Source organism: Bombina bombina, chromosome 9, assembly GCF_027579735.1.
Source record: "Bombina bombina isolate aBomBom1 chromosome 9, aBomBom1.pri, whole genome shotgun sequence".
Classification (NCBI taxonomy): Eukaryota; Metazoa; Chordata; class Amphibia; order Anura; family Bombinatoridae; genus Bombina; species Bombina bombina.
The window spans coordinates 39,403,355-39,417,491 of NC_069507.1; the positions used below are offsets into that span (position 1 = coordinate 39,403,355).

The 14,137-nt window shown below is 37.0% G+C and overlaps 1 protein-coding gene across 3 annotated transcripts in view; it reads right to left on the reverse strand.

Moving 5' to 3' along the window:
* The window catches only part of WAPL (WAPL cohesin release factor), a 326,703-nt gene extending 312,789 nt beyond the window's left edge, over nucleotides 1-13,914 (reverse strand). Inside the window, exons 1-3 of one of the 3 annotated variants that reach the window (XM_053692042.1) lie at nucleotides 13,736-13,914; nucleotides 5,636-5,977; nucleotides 5,460-5,536 (exon numbers count right to left, since the gene is read on the reverse strand). In XM_053692042.1, the coding sequence (XP_053548017.1) occupies nucleotides 5,460-5,536; nucleotides 5,636-5,955 (397 nt within the window). In that variant the 5' untranslated portion in view covers nucleotides 5,956-5,977; nucleotides 13,736-13,914. The other 2 variants (XM_053692040.1, XM_053692041.1) reach the window with 2 other exon arrangements.
* Between the last annotated feature and the right edge of the window lie 223 nt (nucleotides 13,915-14,137).

Here is a 14,137-nt window from a genome sequence, read left to right on the forward strand (position 1 = left end):
GACTAGAAAACAGCCCTCCAAGGATCAGTTTTGTTTCTGACTATAGCAAACGGAATAATAAAAAAATAAAAAAAATAAACTCTGTTAAAAAGGGACAAACTAATGTTTCCATGGTTATTTGTAAAAGGGAACTTTCATATTAGGTTACAATCTGGTTTTGTGTACCTTTTTTTCTATATGCACGTTTGTTTACTGAAAAATAAATTACCTTAAATGCTTAAAAGGACACTGAACCCAAAAAATGTTCTTTCGTGATTCAGATAGAGCATGCAATTTTAAGCAACTTTCTAATTTACTCCTATTATCAATGTTTCTTCGCTCTCTTGCTATCTTTATATAAAAAAGAAGGCATCTAAGCTTTTTTCTTGGTTCAGAACTCTGGATAGCAGTTTTTGATTGGTGGATGAATTTATCCACCAATCAGCAAGGACAACCTAGGTTGTTCACCAAAAATGGGCCGGCATCTAAACTTAAATTCTTGCATTTCAAATAAAGATTGCAAGAGAATGAAGAAAAATTGATAATAGGAGTAAAATAGAAAGTTGCTTAAAATTTCATGCTCTATCTGAATCACAAAAGAAAGAAATTGGGTTCAGTGTCCCTTTAACCCTTTCATGTCGGGTTTAACTTGTCTACATGGGAACAATATTCGGATGTAAACAAATTGAAATCTCGCGATCTTGCATGCATTCGCGAGATTTCAATGATGGGATCAGGTCAGGAGGGGGCGAGCCTACAATGCTAGGCACGCCCACCATTTCCCAATCGCATTCTGGAAGCGCTGTTGGCTTCAGTATAACCAAACGGCTAGGATGTTCCATGCCTTCCTAACGGCGCTAAAGCCCACTCCATTTAAAAAGACAGTCTTGTTTTTAGATTAAACAGTCAAACCTATTGCAGCTGCCTACCACAATTCTGAAATTCTCGGCAGAGAAGTGGTTAATTAGTTAGCAAGTAAGGGTATTAGTATTGTAATGAAGGTATTAACCTCCCTGATCCCTCCCAAACAGCTCTCCCACACACACGCAAACACTCCTGCCAATCTGCCAGTATGAAGTTTAGGGCTTTTAAATACATTTTATTTTCTGCAGTGTAGGATTCCCCCCTTACCATCTTACCTGCCTAATCCCTCGCAAACTGCTCTCTAACCTGCACATGCCAGATGTACACTCCCTTGCAAGTCCTGGGACTAGCATCCCGATTAGCTGCTTAAAGTCTATTTACAGTGGGGTGTGAATACTTGGTACATTTTGAGGTAAAATATCTTCCTTTTTTACATAGAGATGTTCAGCTCTTTACAGTTATGCTGCATCACTTTCAATCGCTTCAATATTTGGGTATCATGTCCCTTTAAAAGAAAAGTACAGTAAAAACCCTTGAGTTTGTTAAAAAAAAAAAAAAAAAAAAAGTTTAGTTAAGAGTGGCAAAACAACTTTGCATTAAGCTTTCATCTTACCAATTTTCTTGTAATTTAGCCCTGAAAGTTATGGGATTTCCTAATTCTCAGAACTGGAAATGCACCCTGCAGAGTTATTAAGGCTAACCTTTCTACATATATTTCACTAATTGGCTATAACTGCAAAACAAAACACTTTATACTAAGATAATGACCATAGCTAGCCTTTTTCTTCTCCAGAAGCAAGCCTTGCTTGGCTCTTCCAAACATTGCAAGTGGTGCATGGAGTTTTGTTATTGAAAACCAAATGCAGGAAACACAATATTAATTTGTAGTAAAACCGTGTCTGGTTATTCTATAGAAAGAAATGTCTTGTAATTTACAATTCATACTGTGACCATTTTATAAAATATTAGACTCTCGAGGTGGAATACTGCACAAAGCAAATGGGAGTCCGATATTCTACAAACATGAAACTCAGTAATGCAGCTCAAACCTTATACGCTTACACAACAAAATACCTATCTTGCAAGAATAACTGGCATTAAATGCTGTACTTCCGTAATGAATCACTGTAGATGGTAAAATTATAAATGGAAAAAAGTGTAATGAATACAGCTGAAAATAATGTTCTAAATCATGGGCCCTTGTCTAATTTGTACACTGTTGGCCCAAAAGACGTTAGATTTTTTTTTCAGAGTCATTGACAGTTGTTGGCTGGGCATTGAAAGCACATATGCACTAAATACCACCTGGGCATAGAAAGTAACCAACTATCTTCATACATCACCTGTGTAAGTAAACATCCTATGATTTCACACCACACCACCAAGCATGTAGTTGGAGCATATGTAGGTCATCCAACCACAATGGTTGCACAGAAACTACATTAGTTCAACAAAGAATAGGGGAAACATAACCCCTTAAAAACATCCTGTGTAGTGATGCACCGAAATAGAAATTCTGGACCGAACCCGAAAATCCAGGATGCACTTGGCCGAAAGTCTTTTTTTTTCAAATTATTTTAAAATATTTCAGGTTTTTTTTCTAAATTTAGACTATTTAATGAATGAATCTGAATTGAAAAACTGCAAAAGTAACGCACTAGAATTGGACAAACAAATCTTAAAGGGACAGTCAACACTCGACATAACATTAACCTATATGAAAAAATTAAAAGTGAAGATCCGCCTGCAATGTACCCCCTTTCTCTTACTTCCTTCACCTTTTAATCTTGATACGATAACTTCTCGATTTTGATGTGAATATGGCTGCCTAACTCCCCCCACCATTACATATGGACCTTCTTTTAGAAACGAGCAGCCAATCAGGTTCCATTCCTCGGACTGAAATTGAAAGAGCGTTCACGGACCGTGCATGCGTGTTAAACTCGGACTTACGATTACGATACGCACTTACGATTTCAGCTTGCGTTTGCGAGCGGGCAGAAGATAATGCGCATGCGCATTATCAGAAACAGCAACGTCACCCTTTGGAACATGAACGAGCAGGGAAAATATTAGAGAAGGGGACGAAGGAGGATGGGGAGGAGTTTGGTGGCCATATCTACATGACATAAACAATAGTATTTTGGTTGATTACTCCAATACTGTTAGAGTGTTTCAACATGCGATGCACTACAGCGGAATCTTCTATTCCTGATCTAAGGTATAGAGTTTAGATATGTCAAGTGTTGACTGTCCCTTTAAAACATTAATATGCTACACAATAATTCTACAAAGAAAAAAAAAAAAAAAAAAAACCACAGGCAAAACACGATAATGCCATTTTCAGCCAAAATGTTTGTGACCAAAATTTCGGTGCATCCCTACTTAAAACAATATTAAATATCAATATACTGTATTATTCTTTATTTAGTTCTGTGTAACAGAATCAGATTTAACAGTTTTTTTATCCAATTATCCAAATAAAGTATAGTCCTAGAAAACTATTATTATATGCAAAACAGTAAGTCAAGTAATGAACAATTTAGTGAAGTCTCTCTAAAGAGATAATCAATGTATAATTCCAGATTTAATGATTCAAATGTTGAGGGGTTTTATAAATAATGATTTTCTATATGGGCAGAACAAATGGATTGATTCACACAAAACGGTCAAAGGAGACCTCAATAGTAATATCAAGGACTTTATTCATCTTCCCAAAAGGGTCTCAACAGAGCACAATCCCACAAGATATGCATCAATGTCACTCTCTCCCCACATCCCCTCCAACAATAATCCGGAGCTTCAGGGTAAATTTGAAGTAAACTCTGGGGGGTAAGATACCATCTAGTTAAGTGGACAGCAACAATGAGAATTTGAAGGTGGAAATAAAAATATTTTTTGATTGATGTGATGTAAGAGAAATATTTATATTTACCTCCCATTTGGGTAAATAGCTTGGATTGTTTGGATAGTATGTTCGGATAGACCATGGGAAAAAGAAAGACAACAAGATAGAGTTGAGATAATTTAGAAAGATGGGCTGTGCATTATTAAAATGCCTCAATTGAAAATAAGAGCCAGTTCAAAAATGGAAATCCAATATCCTGTTTAGCACCAATATAACTGGAAGATTTGAGATCTTATTATTGACTATGCTCTGTTTACTAGAATCAGAAAATGGAGAATGAGGGTTTGCCAATAATGTTGTTAGGGGAGAAGGTATAATAGACAGACCTGGGGCACATATTCCATGTTGTCAGGGTATTTTTAGTTAATGAATTTAAAATTCCTACTGTTAGTCAATCTAGGTGAACAAAGCTGGTGTTTACCTATCTCTGTATCACTCTCTTCTAAAACAACCCATTGCTTGAGATTTGGTCTTGGGAATTCCCAACCCCCCCTGTCCTTCAGCCTCAAAATAGTATGTTTGTTTATTAATTCTTGGTCAATGGGACCCCCTAAAACAATTAAGAATTTGTATATTAGATACATAAGAACAGGGAATATCTATGGGAGGTGTCTGAAAAAGAAATAGAATCCTTGGTAGTGTAGTCATTTTCATAGCGTGTTCATGGCCGAACCAAGATAAAGACAGACAGATTGCCAGTGAGAAAGATCTATGATGGAACAAGCTAATAACATTTTTTGTCACGTATAAGCCTAAATACTTATCTTTATCTCAGGAGTAGTAGTAATGCCCGAGATTAACGGTTCTTATTTATTATATCTAAACCACTGGAAGTGGCACTTTTAAAGAAACTAGTCAATTCTGGGAATGTCACCGAAAATGTATTCTCTAAACTAAAAACCTTTGTGTATTCACTGAGCAGTCACTCCAGAGCAGTGCACTCTGTATTTATTTTACCTGCTTTCCCTGTAATTAAACAGATGTAGTGTTTCCAAGCCCTGTCACACTGGTTCTAAATTTGACAGATCTGCAGCATACATGTCTGCCTGGACAAATACGATATTAGGGACAGTTAAACATTAAATTTTCTCCCCTTTAATTTATTCCTAAATGATCAATTTAACCTGTTGGAGTGTATTAAATGGTTTACATAGAGCTCCTTTACTTTTAGATCGGCATTTGAAATAGCTCATTTTGCCTGTAGTATCCCTACCTATAGTTTCTATACTTAAGTATTGGCTATAGAAACGCTGTGTGAACATAGCCAGCACAATAAATTATACTAACAGTGGGAGGTAGGAGAGAAGCAATAAACTGTTAGTTTTCTATTGTTCTCTCCAAGTATTGGGCTTTGGTATACAGACAGAGAAAATATATAAATAAGCATACATGTGTACAAAAAGTCATAAAATTAAATATTATTTCCCTGCAAGCTCAACCCATTTTAATGGGCTGTGGTTTCAAAGAACACAAACTGATTTAATAAATAAAATATAAACCTAAATAATAATTCATACATTTTATATTCTGCTGCTGGTATAACAAGTCACTGGAAAGACAATTTTATAGTACACTGTCCATTTAACTATGATTTTGTTTTTGATCCTTCTAACTGATTTAGAATTACAGAAGAAACTTGTATATGAACTGTAGCAATGTACAACATGGTACAATGATAAAAAAAAAAAAAAACTAACTATATACATACCTGCAGTGTTTCTCTTGGGCTTTTTAACATCTTCCACAATTTTGTTTGTGTTTTTTTCTTTTAATCCATGCAGTGCACTGTCAAAAGAAATAAATTTGCATGATACTTCAGTTTCAGCAGCAATAGGCTGTTCTTTTTTATTTTTTGTTTCAAGTATAGAGGTGAAGTTATCAGACCCGTCTGTTCTTGAATGCTCCAAAGGCTGCTGAGAGGTACTCTTAGGCTGGGGGACATTTTTTGATGATATTGGCTTTGAATCCTCATCGCTATCAAATCCAAACGGGTCTTCTGAATGATCTTCGTCAGCTTTGGGTTTTTTAGGAAGATCTGCAATTTCAGGTTTATGGTTGGGTCGCTTCTGTCCTAGTTTGGCCATAAATGTGGTCTCTCCCCATTTTGTACTGAGAGTGGTTCGTTTATTTGAAAAAACTTCATCAAACTTGGAGCTACCATTTCCACCTTTGCGGCTGTACGTTTTCCCAAATCTGGATGTCATTTTGCTGACTGTTTCATATTCTCTGCAGAAAATTAAAATATGTTGATTAAAAAAAAAATGTTAATTCTAAATACTCTATATAAGAAACTTTTTTATAAGTGGAGTTTAGCGTCCCAAATTCCAGCACACGACTGGAAGGTACCACATACCGCAGTGGTAAAAGGGACATGAAACCACAAATTTTCTTTGTTGATTAAAATAAAGCATATTTTAAGGGGACAGTCTACTTTACTTTTTAAAGATATAGATAATCCCTTTAAATATTCCCCAGTTTTGCATAACCAACACTGTAAATGCGTGTCAACTGGCATGTTTCTGTATGCACGCACAGCTATTAGTTCAGAGGTGCAATCAGCTCTTCACTGGTAGAAGATCAATGTGTTGTGAGTTTAGCACCCTGTTTTACATGTTTGATCACTGAAACAACACTTGCTTTTTAGTGATGACCTTGCGCTTGTTAAACACTTGGATTTACCATCACTTTAAAGGGACAGTATACACCAATTCATTTAATTGCATGTAATAGATAATACTATAAGGAATAATATGCACAGATACCGATATAAAAATCCAGAATAAAACCTTTTAGAATTACTTAGAAGCTTCCAATTTAGCACTGTTGATGAGATTAGCCTGTGACACCCACTGAAAGGGGCTGATAGCAGAACCCCCTCCCCTGCATATGAAAAGACCCCAAAAAAAAAGATCCCCTTTAATTTGTTCCATATTATAAATTTTACCTGCTAAAGTGCATGAAATTGTTTACAAGTAGGACGTTTACCCTTATTTCGGCATTTGAAGTAGCTGATTTAGCCGGTAGTATCCTGACCTATACTGAATGTTTTTGGACTTAAAGTAATTGTGAACTTTACTGAATTAAAGGCCAGTATTACATAATACTCCTAAAAACAGGGGCACTTTAATTCATTAAAGTTTACAATAATGCTTATTTATTTTTTTTAAAATACTTACCTTTGCGTAATGGTAAACATAACGCTGATCCTCGGCCCGCATCTGCTGCTTCATTAGCATATCAATGATGAAACCTGCTTGCTCCAATCATTGCGTTGCCCCACAAGCTGGACGCCAAAGGGGGCACACAACGATTGGAGGAAGCTGGATTCGTCATCGATCTGCTAAAGAAAGGACAGTATATGGTAAAAAAAAAAAAAGAATTCCCTTAATGTGTTTCCAATTACTTTTTTACCAACTGAAGAGTATAAAATGTATAAAAATTTGCTTTTAAAGAGTATATAAAAAAGCTGATTTTGTATTTTGAAGCCACAACCTAATAAAATGGTTTGAGCTTGTAGGTATAATGAGATTGCATTTCTTTATCACATTGTGTACATATACATGCTTCTTTATCTTATATCTATCCGTAAACCAAAGACCAATACTTGGAGAGAACAATGAAAGAAAAGAAAAAAAAAAAAATGTATTACTATCTCTTCTATACCTCACTGGAAAAGTAATTTCTTCTGCTAGCTGTGTTTACACAGCTTATCGATAGCTTGGACCTAAGGCCAGAAATATTCAGAATATGTGAGGAAAAACATAATTTATGTAAGAATTTACCTGATAAATTCATTTCTTTCAAATTGGCAAGAGTCCATGAGCTAGTGACGTATGGGATATACAATCCTACCCAGATGGCAAAGTTTCCTAAACCTCAAAATGACTACAAATACACCCCTCACCACACCCACAATTCAGTTTAACGAAAAGCCAAGAAGTAGGGTGAAAAAGGAGCAAAAAGCATAAACAAAGGAATTGGAATAATTGTGCTTTATACAAAAAAATCATAACCACCATAAAAAGGGTGGGCCTCATGGACTCTTGCCAATATGAAAGAAATTAATTTATCAGGTAAGTTCTTACATAAATTATGTTTTCTTTCATATAATTGGCAAGAGTCCATGAGCTAGTGACGTATGGGATAGAAATACCCAAGATGTGGAACTCCACACAAGAGTCACTAGAGAGGGAGGGATAAAGAATAAAGACAGCCAATTCCGCTGAAAAAAAATAATCCACAACCCAAATCTTAAGTTTTAATCTTATAATGGAAAAGAAAAAAACTGAAATTATAAGCAGAAGAATCAAACTGAAACAGCTGCCTGAAGAACTTTTCTACCAAAAACTGCTTCTGAAGAAGAAAAACCATCAAAATGGTAGAATTTAGTAAATGTATGCAAAGAAGACCAAAGTTGCTGCGTTGCAAATCTGATCAACTGAAGCTTCATTCTTAAAAGCCCAGGAAGTGGAAACTGACCTAGTAGAATGAGCTGTAATCCTCTGAGGCGGGGATTTACCCGACTCCAAATAAGCGTGATGAATCAAAAGCTTTAACCAAGATGCCAAAGAAATGGCAGAAGCCTTCTGACCTTTCCTAGAACCAGAAAAGATAACAAATAGACTAGAAGTCTTCCTGTAAACTTTAGTAGCTTCAACATAGTATTTCAAAGCTCTCACCACATCCAAAGAATGTAAAGATCTTTCCAAAGAATTCTTAGGATGGGGACACAAAGAAGGGACAACAATTGCCCTACTAATGTTGTTGGAATTCACAACTTTAGGTAAGAATTTAAATGAAGTCCGCAAAACTGCCTTATCCTGATGAAAAATCAGAAAAGGAGACTCACAAGAAAGAGCAGATAATTCAGAAACTCTTCTAGCAGAAGAGATGGCCAAAAGAAACAATACTTTCCAAGAAAGCAATTTAATGTCCAAATAATGCATAGGCTCAAACAGAGGAGCCAGTAAAGCCTTCAAAACCATATTAAGACTCCAAGGAGGAGAGATTGATTTAATGACAGGCTTGATACGAACCAAAGCCTGTACAAAACAATGAATATCAGGGAGTTTAGCAATTTTTCTGTGGAATAAAACAGAAAGAGCACAGATTTGTCCTTTTAAGGAACTTGCAGACAAACCCTTATCCAAACCACCCTGAAGAGACTGTAAAATTCTAGGAATTCTAAAAGAATGCCAAGAGAATTTATGAGAACACCATGAAATGTAAGTCTTCTAAACTCGATAATAAATCTTTCTAGACACAGGTTTACGAGCCTGCAACATAGTATTAATCACTGAGTCAGAGAAACCTCTGTGACTAAGCATTAAGCGTTCAATTTCCATACCTTCAAATTTAATTATTTGAGATCCTGATGGAAAAACGGACCTTGAGATAGAAGGTCTGGCCTTAGTGGAAGTGGCCATGGTTGGCAACTGGACATCCGAACAAGATCTGCATACCAAAACCTGTGAGCCCATGCTGGAGCCACCAGCAGCACAAACAATTGCTCCAAGATGATCTTGGAAATCACTCTTGGAAGAAGAACTAGAGGCTGAAAAATATAGGCAGGTTGATAACTCCAGGGAAGTGTCAATGCATCCACTGCTTCTGCCTGAAGATCTCTGGACAGGTACCTGAGAAGTTTCTTGTTTAGATGAGATGCCATAAGATATATTTCTGGAAGCCCCCACATCTGAACAATTTGAAAAAACACATCTGGGTGAAGAGACCACTCTCCCGGATGTAAAGTTTGATGACTGAGATAATCCGCTTCCCAATTGTCTATACCTGGGATATAGATCGCAGAAATTAGACAGGAGCTGGATTCTGCCCAAACAAGTATTTGGGATACTTCTTTCATAGCCTGAGGACTGTGAGTCCCACCCCGATGACTGACATATGCCACGGTTGTGACATTGTCTGTCTGAAAACAAATAAACGTCTCTCTCTTCAATAGAGGCCAAAACTGAAGAGGTCTGAGAATCGCACGGAGTTCCAAAATATTGATTGGTAATCTTGCCTCTTGAGAGATATTTCCCAGATATTAAACTGACAGTCTGCAAAAAGGAAATATACTGATAAGCCTGAATCATGGCAAATAAGTACAAACATATATTTAGAACTTTATATATAAAGTGACAAACCATATCTGAGAGTGTCTTAAGTAAATGAGACATACTTTCCAAAAGACACCCATCCACATATAGCAGATAGCCAAACCAGTACTGAAACGAAAATCAGTAGAGGTAATGGTATATAAGAGTATATCGTCGATCTGAAAAGGGAGGAAGGAGATGAATCTCTACGACCGATAACAGAGAACCTATGAAATAGATGCCCGTTAGGAAGACCATTGTATTCAATAGGTGATACTCCCGTCACATCCCTCTGACATTCACTGTACTCTGAAAGGAATCGGGCGTCAACAATGCTGAGAAGTGCATATCGACGTAGAAATCTAGCACAAACTTACTTCACCAACTCCATAGGAGGCAAAGTTTGTAAAACTGAATTGTGGGTGTGGTGACGGGTGTATTTGTAGGCATTTTGAGGTTTGGGAAACTTTGCCCCTCCTGGTAGGATTGTATATCCTATACATCACTAGCTCATGGACTCTTGCCAATTACATGAAAGAAATACAGGCTAAATCAACTTTTCCAAATCCCAATATATGGGTAAAGGAAATAATTGTAAACAATTTAATACACTCCAGAAGTTAAAGTGGATCATTGGGAACAAATTAAAGGGGAGAACATTTTTGAGTAAACTGTCCCTTTAAAGGGACAGTAAAGTCACAAAAAATATTTCATAATTTAAATAGGGCATGCAATTTTAAACAACTTTCCAATTTACTTTATTTACCAATTTTGCTTTATTCTCTTGGTATTCTTAGTTGAAAGCTAAATCTAGGAGGTTTATGTACTAATTTCTTAGACCTTGAAGACTGCCTCTAATCGGAAAGCATTTTGACAGTTTTTCACCACTAGAGGGCGTTAGTTCATGTGTTTCATATAGATAACATTGAGCTCTGGCACATGAAGCTCCTAAGAGCAAGCACTGATTGGCTAAAAATGCATGTCTGTCAAAAGAACTGAAATAAGGAAGCAGTTTACAAAGGCTTAGATACAAGGTAATCACAGAGGTAAAAGGTATATTATTATAACTGTGTTGGTTATGCAAAATTGGGGAATGGGTAATAAAGGGATTATCTACCGTTTTAAACAAGAACAATTCTGGTGTTTACTGTCCCTTTAAGTCCAAGTTATTGAAATGCTATGTAAACACAGATTACACTCCTGTGGGGGGTAGAAGAGATAACTAATTTGCCATTATTCTCTAAATATTAGGGGTTGGTTTACAAACAGATAGAAGATAAGGAAGCAAGTGTGTGTACACAAAGTGATAACAATGATATCCCATTTTAACAGCAATAGGCGGTGGTTTCAAAGCACAAAACCAGCTATTTCATATCCACAAATAAACCTGAAAATGCAATTTTTAATAAATTTTATACATTGCAGCTGGTAAAACAAGTCATTAGAAAAACATTAACGGAAAAACTATTTTACTGTATACTGTCCCTACAACAGAGGTTACAAAAAAGAAAAAAATGCAAACATTAATCCCATCAACAAAAATTTACAAATAAACACAGATGCAGATTAAAACCATTGAATGTATATTTATTAGAAAGCCTGTTTATAAAAGAACCATACATGAGAACAACGTATGCAATCTACAATTTATATATTTTTTAAAATCAACAATGTATTAAAAATTAGAAGCAAGAAGTTGGTATATTGAACTGATAAACTATTATCTAGCTAGCTTCCCAATGTGTGAGACCAGAGGAAGTATTGAGTGATTATTTACATGAGTTATACATTCATTTTTTATTTTTTTATTATTTTTACAGTGAAGACAGCATTCTAAGGCACTTAGGTGAAGTAATTACAATTGTTTACATATGCGACTGTCTATCAAAGTAAAAAGCAAGTCGAATGATACAAAACACTGGTTTTCAAACCTCCCTAACAGGCCATATTTTCAGAATTTCAGTACTAATCAGCTGATTATTTCATCTGTGCTCTAGTTCAGATATCCTTAAAATCTGGCCTTATAGGGAGGCCTGGGGACAGGTTTGAAAACCAGTGGTAAAGAACAATCATAATAAATATCTACTTAAAGGGGTATGAAATCAAATGTTCTTTCTTTCATGGTTGATAGAGCAGCAATTTTAAGCAACTTTCTAATTTACTCCTATTGTCAATTTATTTGTTCTCTTGGTATCTTTATTTTAAAAAGCAGGAATGTATGCTAACGAGCCGGCTTATTTTTGGTTCAGCACCTGGTTAGCGCTTGCCGATTGGTGGCTACATTTAGTCTTTTTGTCTCCCTGGATGTCATCTCTAGTTCTTTGATAGCCTTCCTGCATAATTATAAGCCTTAACAGAACTCCCATGGCTAGTAAACCATACCGATGTAGTGTGGCTTAGAACTACAAGCTAAGAAAATAATGTTGCTTAGTAGATCGAGCATAAAGTGAAGTTGAAAATTATTGTCAAAACAATTAGCTCAAAACAACTTGCGATACCATTTTATATTTGCCAGTACACCAAAATAAGACCAACAACAACAACTACTCTACAACTTCCAATCACTGCAGAAATATAGATAGTGACTATATGCTCCCTATTGATCGCATTTCAACTAATGACATTTCTGACAGTTTGGAACCCCTGGCCTTACGCAAAGGACATCAGGGTGGAGTGAATAGCATCATTAACCCATTATTTATATTGTGGCACTATCCCGTGCAGCCAATTAACTAAAAAGCAAAACATCAAAGTAAAATAACGTAATGATTGACAATGGTTAATTTCATATGCTAAGCGGCTGGTGACTGTGGCCCTCTGTCCCTTTATTAGTCAGATCCTCTAACATCAACAGATTATATAATTGTAAGATGATTTGCTGAACTGCAAAGGATCACCTAAATTAGCTATAACCTCCCTGCAGACGTGACAAAAAAAACAGGGTTTGCCAAATCCTTACTTCTGGTTCCTAACTGGATACATATACACAGGGGTGTAAACATATCACTATGGTTTACTAGTCAGGGGTTAAAAGCTACTTGCCCACAGAGAAAGTTACTAGTCCACTCAATGTTAAAGTCAGGAAAAAGTCAATTTCTACATCGCCCAGGACTAGTGGACCCTGTATATACATGTACATAAAATAAGTATACTAAAACTGTGATCTGCCCCCTAAAAATATGTCTGACTGCTAATTTTGCTAAACAGTTGTCAATCTTAATCTCAATATACACAGTCCCCTAATATCTATATTTTTACCTATGAAACAGATTCATTAAAGTATAATAAATCCCTCAATTGGTTTGAAACTAGGCTCTGCAGTGTGTGTTGACACTATCCCAACAATTCAAATACCTCTCTATAGATACAAACCTCTCTACACCATATGCAAACCTATTCATTAAAGTGTAGGAGGGATCTCCAAATGTCAGCATAGCATGAGCGAATCCTTAAGGGAGTACACCAAGGAGGAGAACAGGGGTCATAAATCAATAAAATGGGATTGTACAGTGAGACAAGTCTCTCTCATTACAGTGATGCTGATTCACCAAGTTAGGATATTCCCTCACACTTTATTAAAGGCCTGGTTCACTGGCCTTAGAGTCACTCAGTATTGGGAGAACTTACAAGAAGACCCTCGGCTGCTCTGGAGCTGGGTTTATAAAGTGTAGGCGAGAGCTACAAACTTAGAGACTCGGCTCCACAGGCGCAGGAGAGACTTGTGTCACTTTGCATAGTCAGTGAGATCCCGGAAGTTACCATACGGGCCGCTGGAAAGTTTCTACTCTTGGCTCACGGCTGAGACACTAGCGAGCTCGGCGGCCCGTTCCGGGGAGGTAATGACAGGGCCCAGAAGTAGGAAGTCAGAAGTCTCCGCTACACTCACACTGTAATCCGTTCAGCTCCTCACACAGCCCGGCTCCGCACCACGTTAAGCTCCCAGGCCAGGCCCCGAACGAAGCACACAGGAGAATCACGTAATATACACAGTACACTGCCCTCGGCGGGCGGCCACCGGCTGTTATTATTTAAACAGGGCCCGGGCACATCCCTCCGCCATTTGCCCCGCTGCCGTCACTACGCTCTCACCGCGCCCGGCCCACCAATCATCGCTCACGCTACTCAGCCCGGTTCATTGCGCATGCGTACGTGGGCGGTGCGCAGTGATGGACGCCGCTGGGGGAGAAAAAAAATAAAACTTGTCAGAATCTAGAGGCACTGAGCATGTTGGGAGTTGTAGTTTTTACTCCACAATAAAGTGAGTAAACTTTACAGGATTTTCACAACT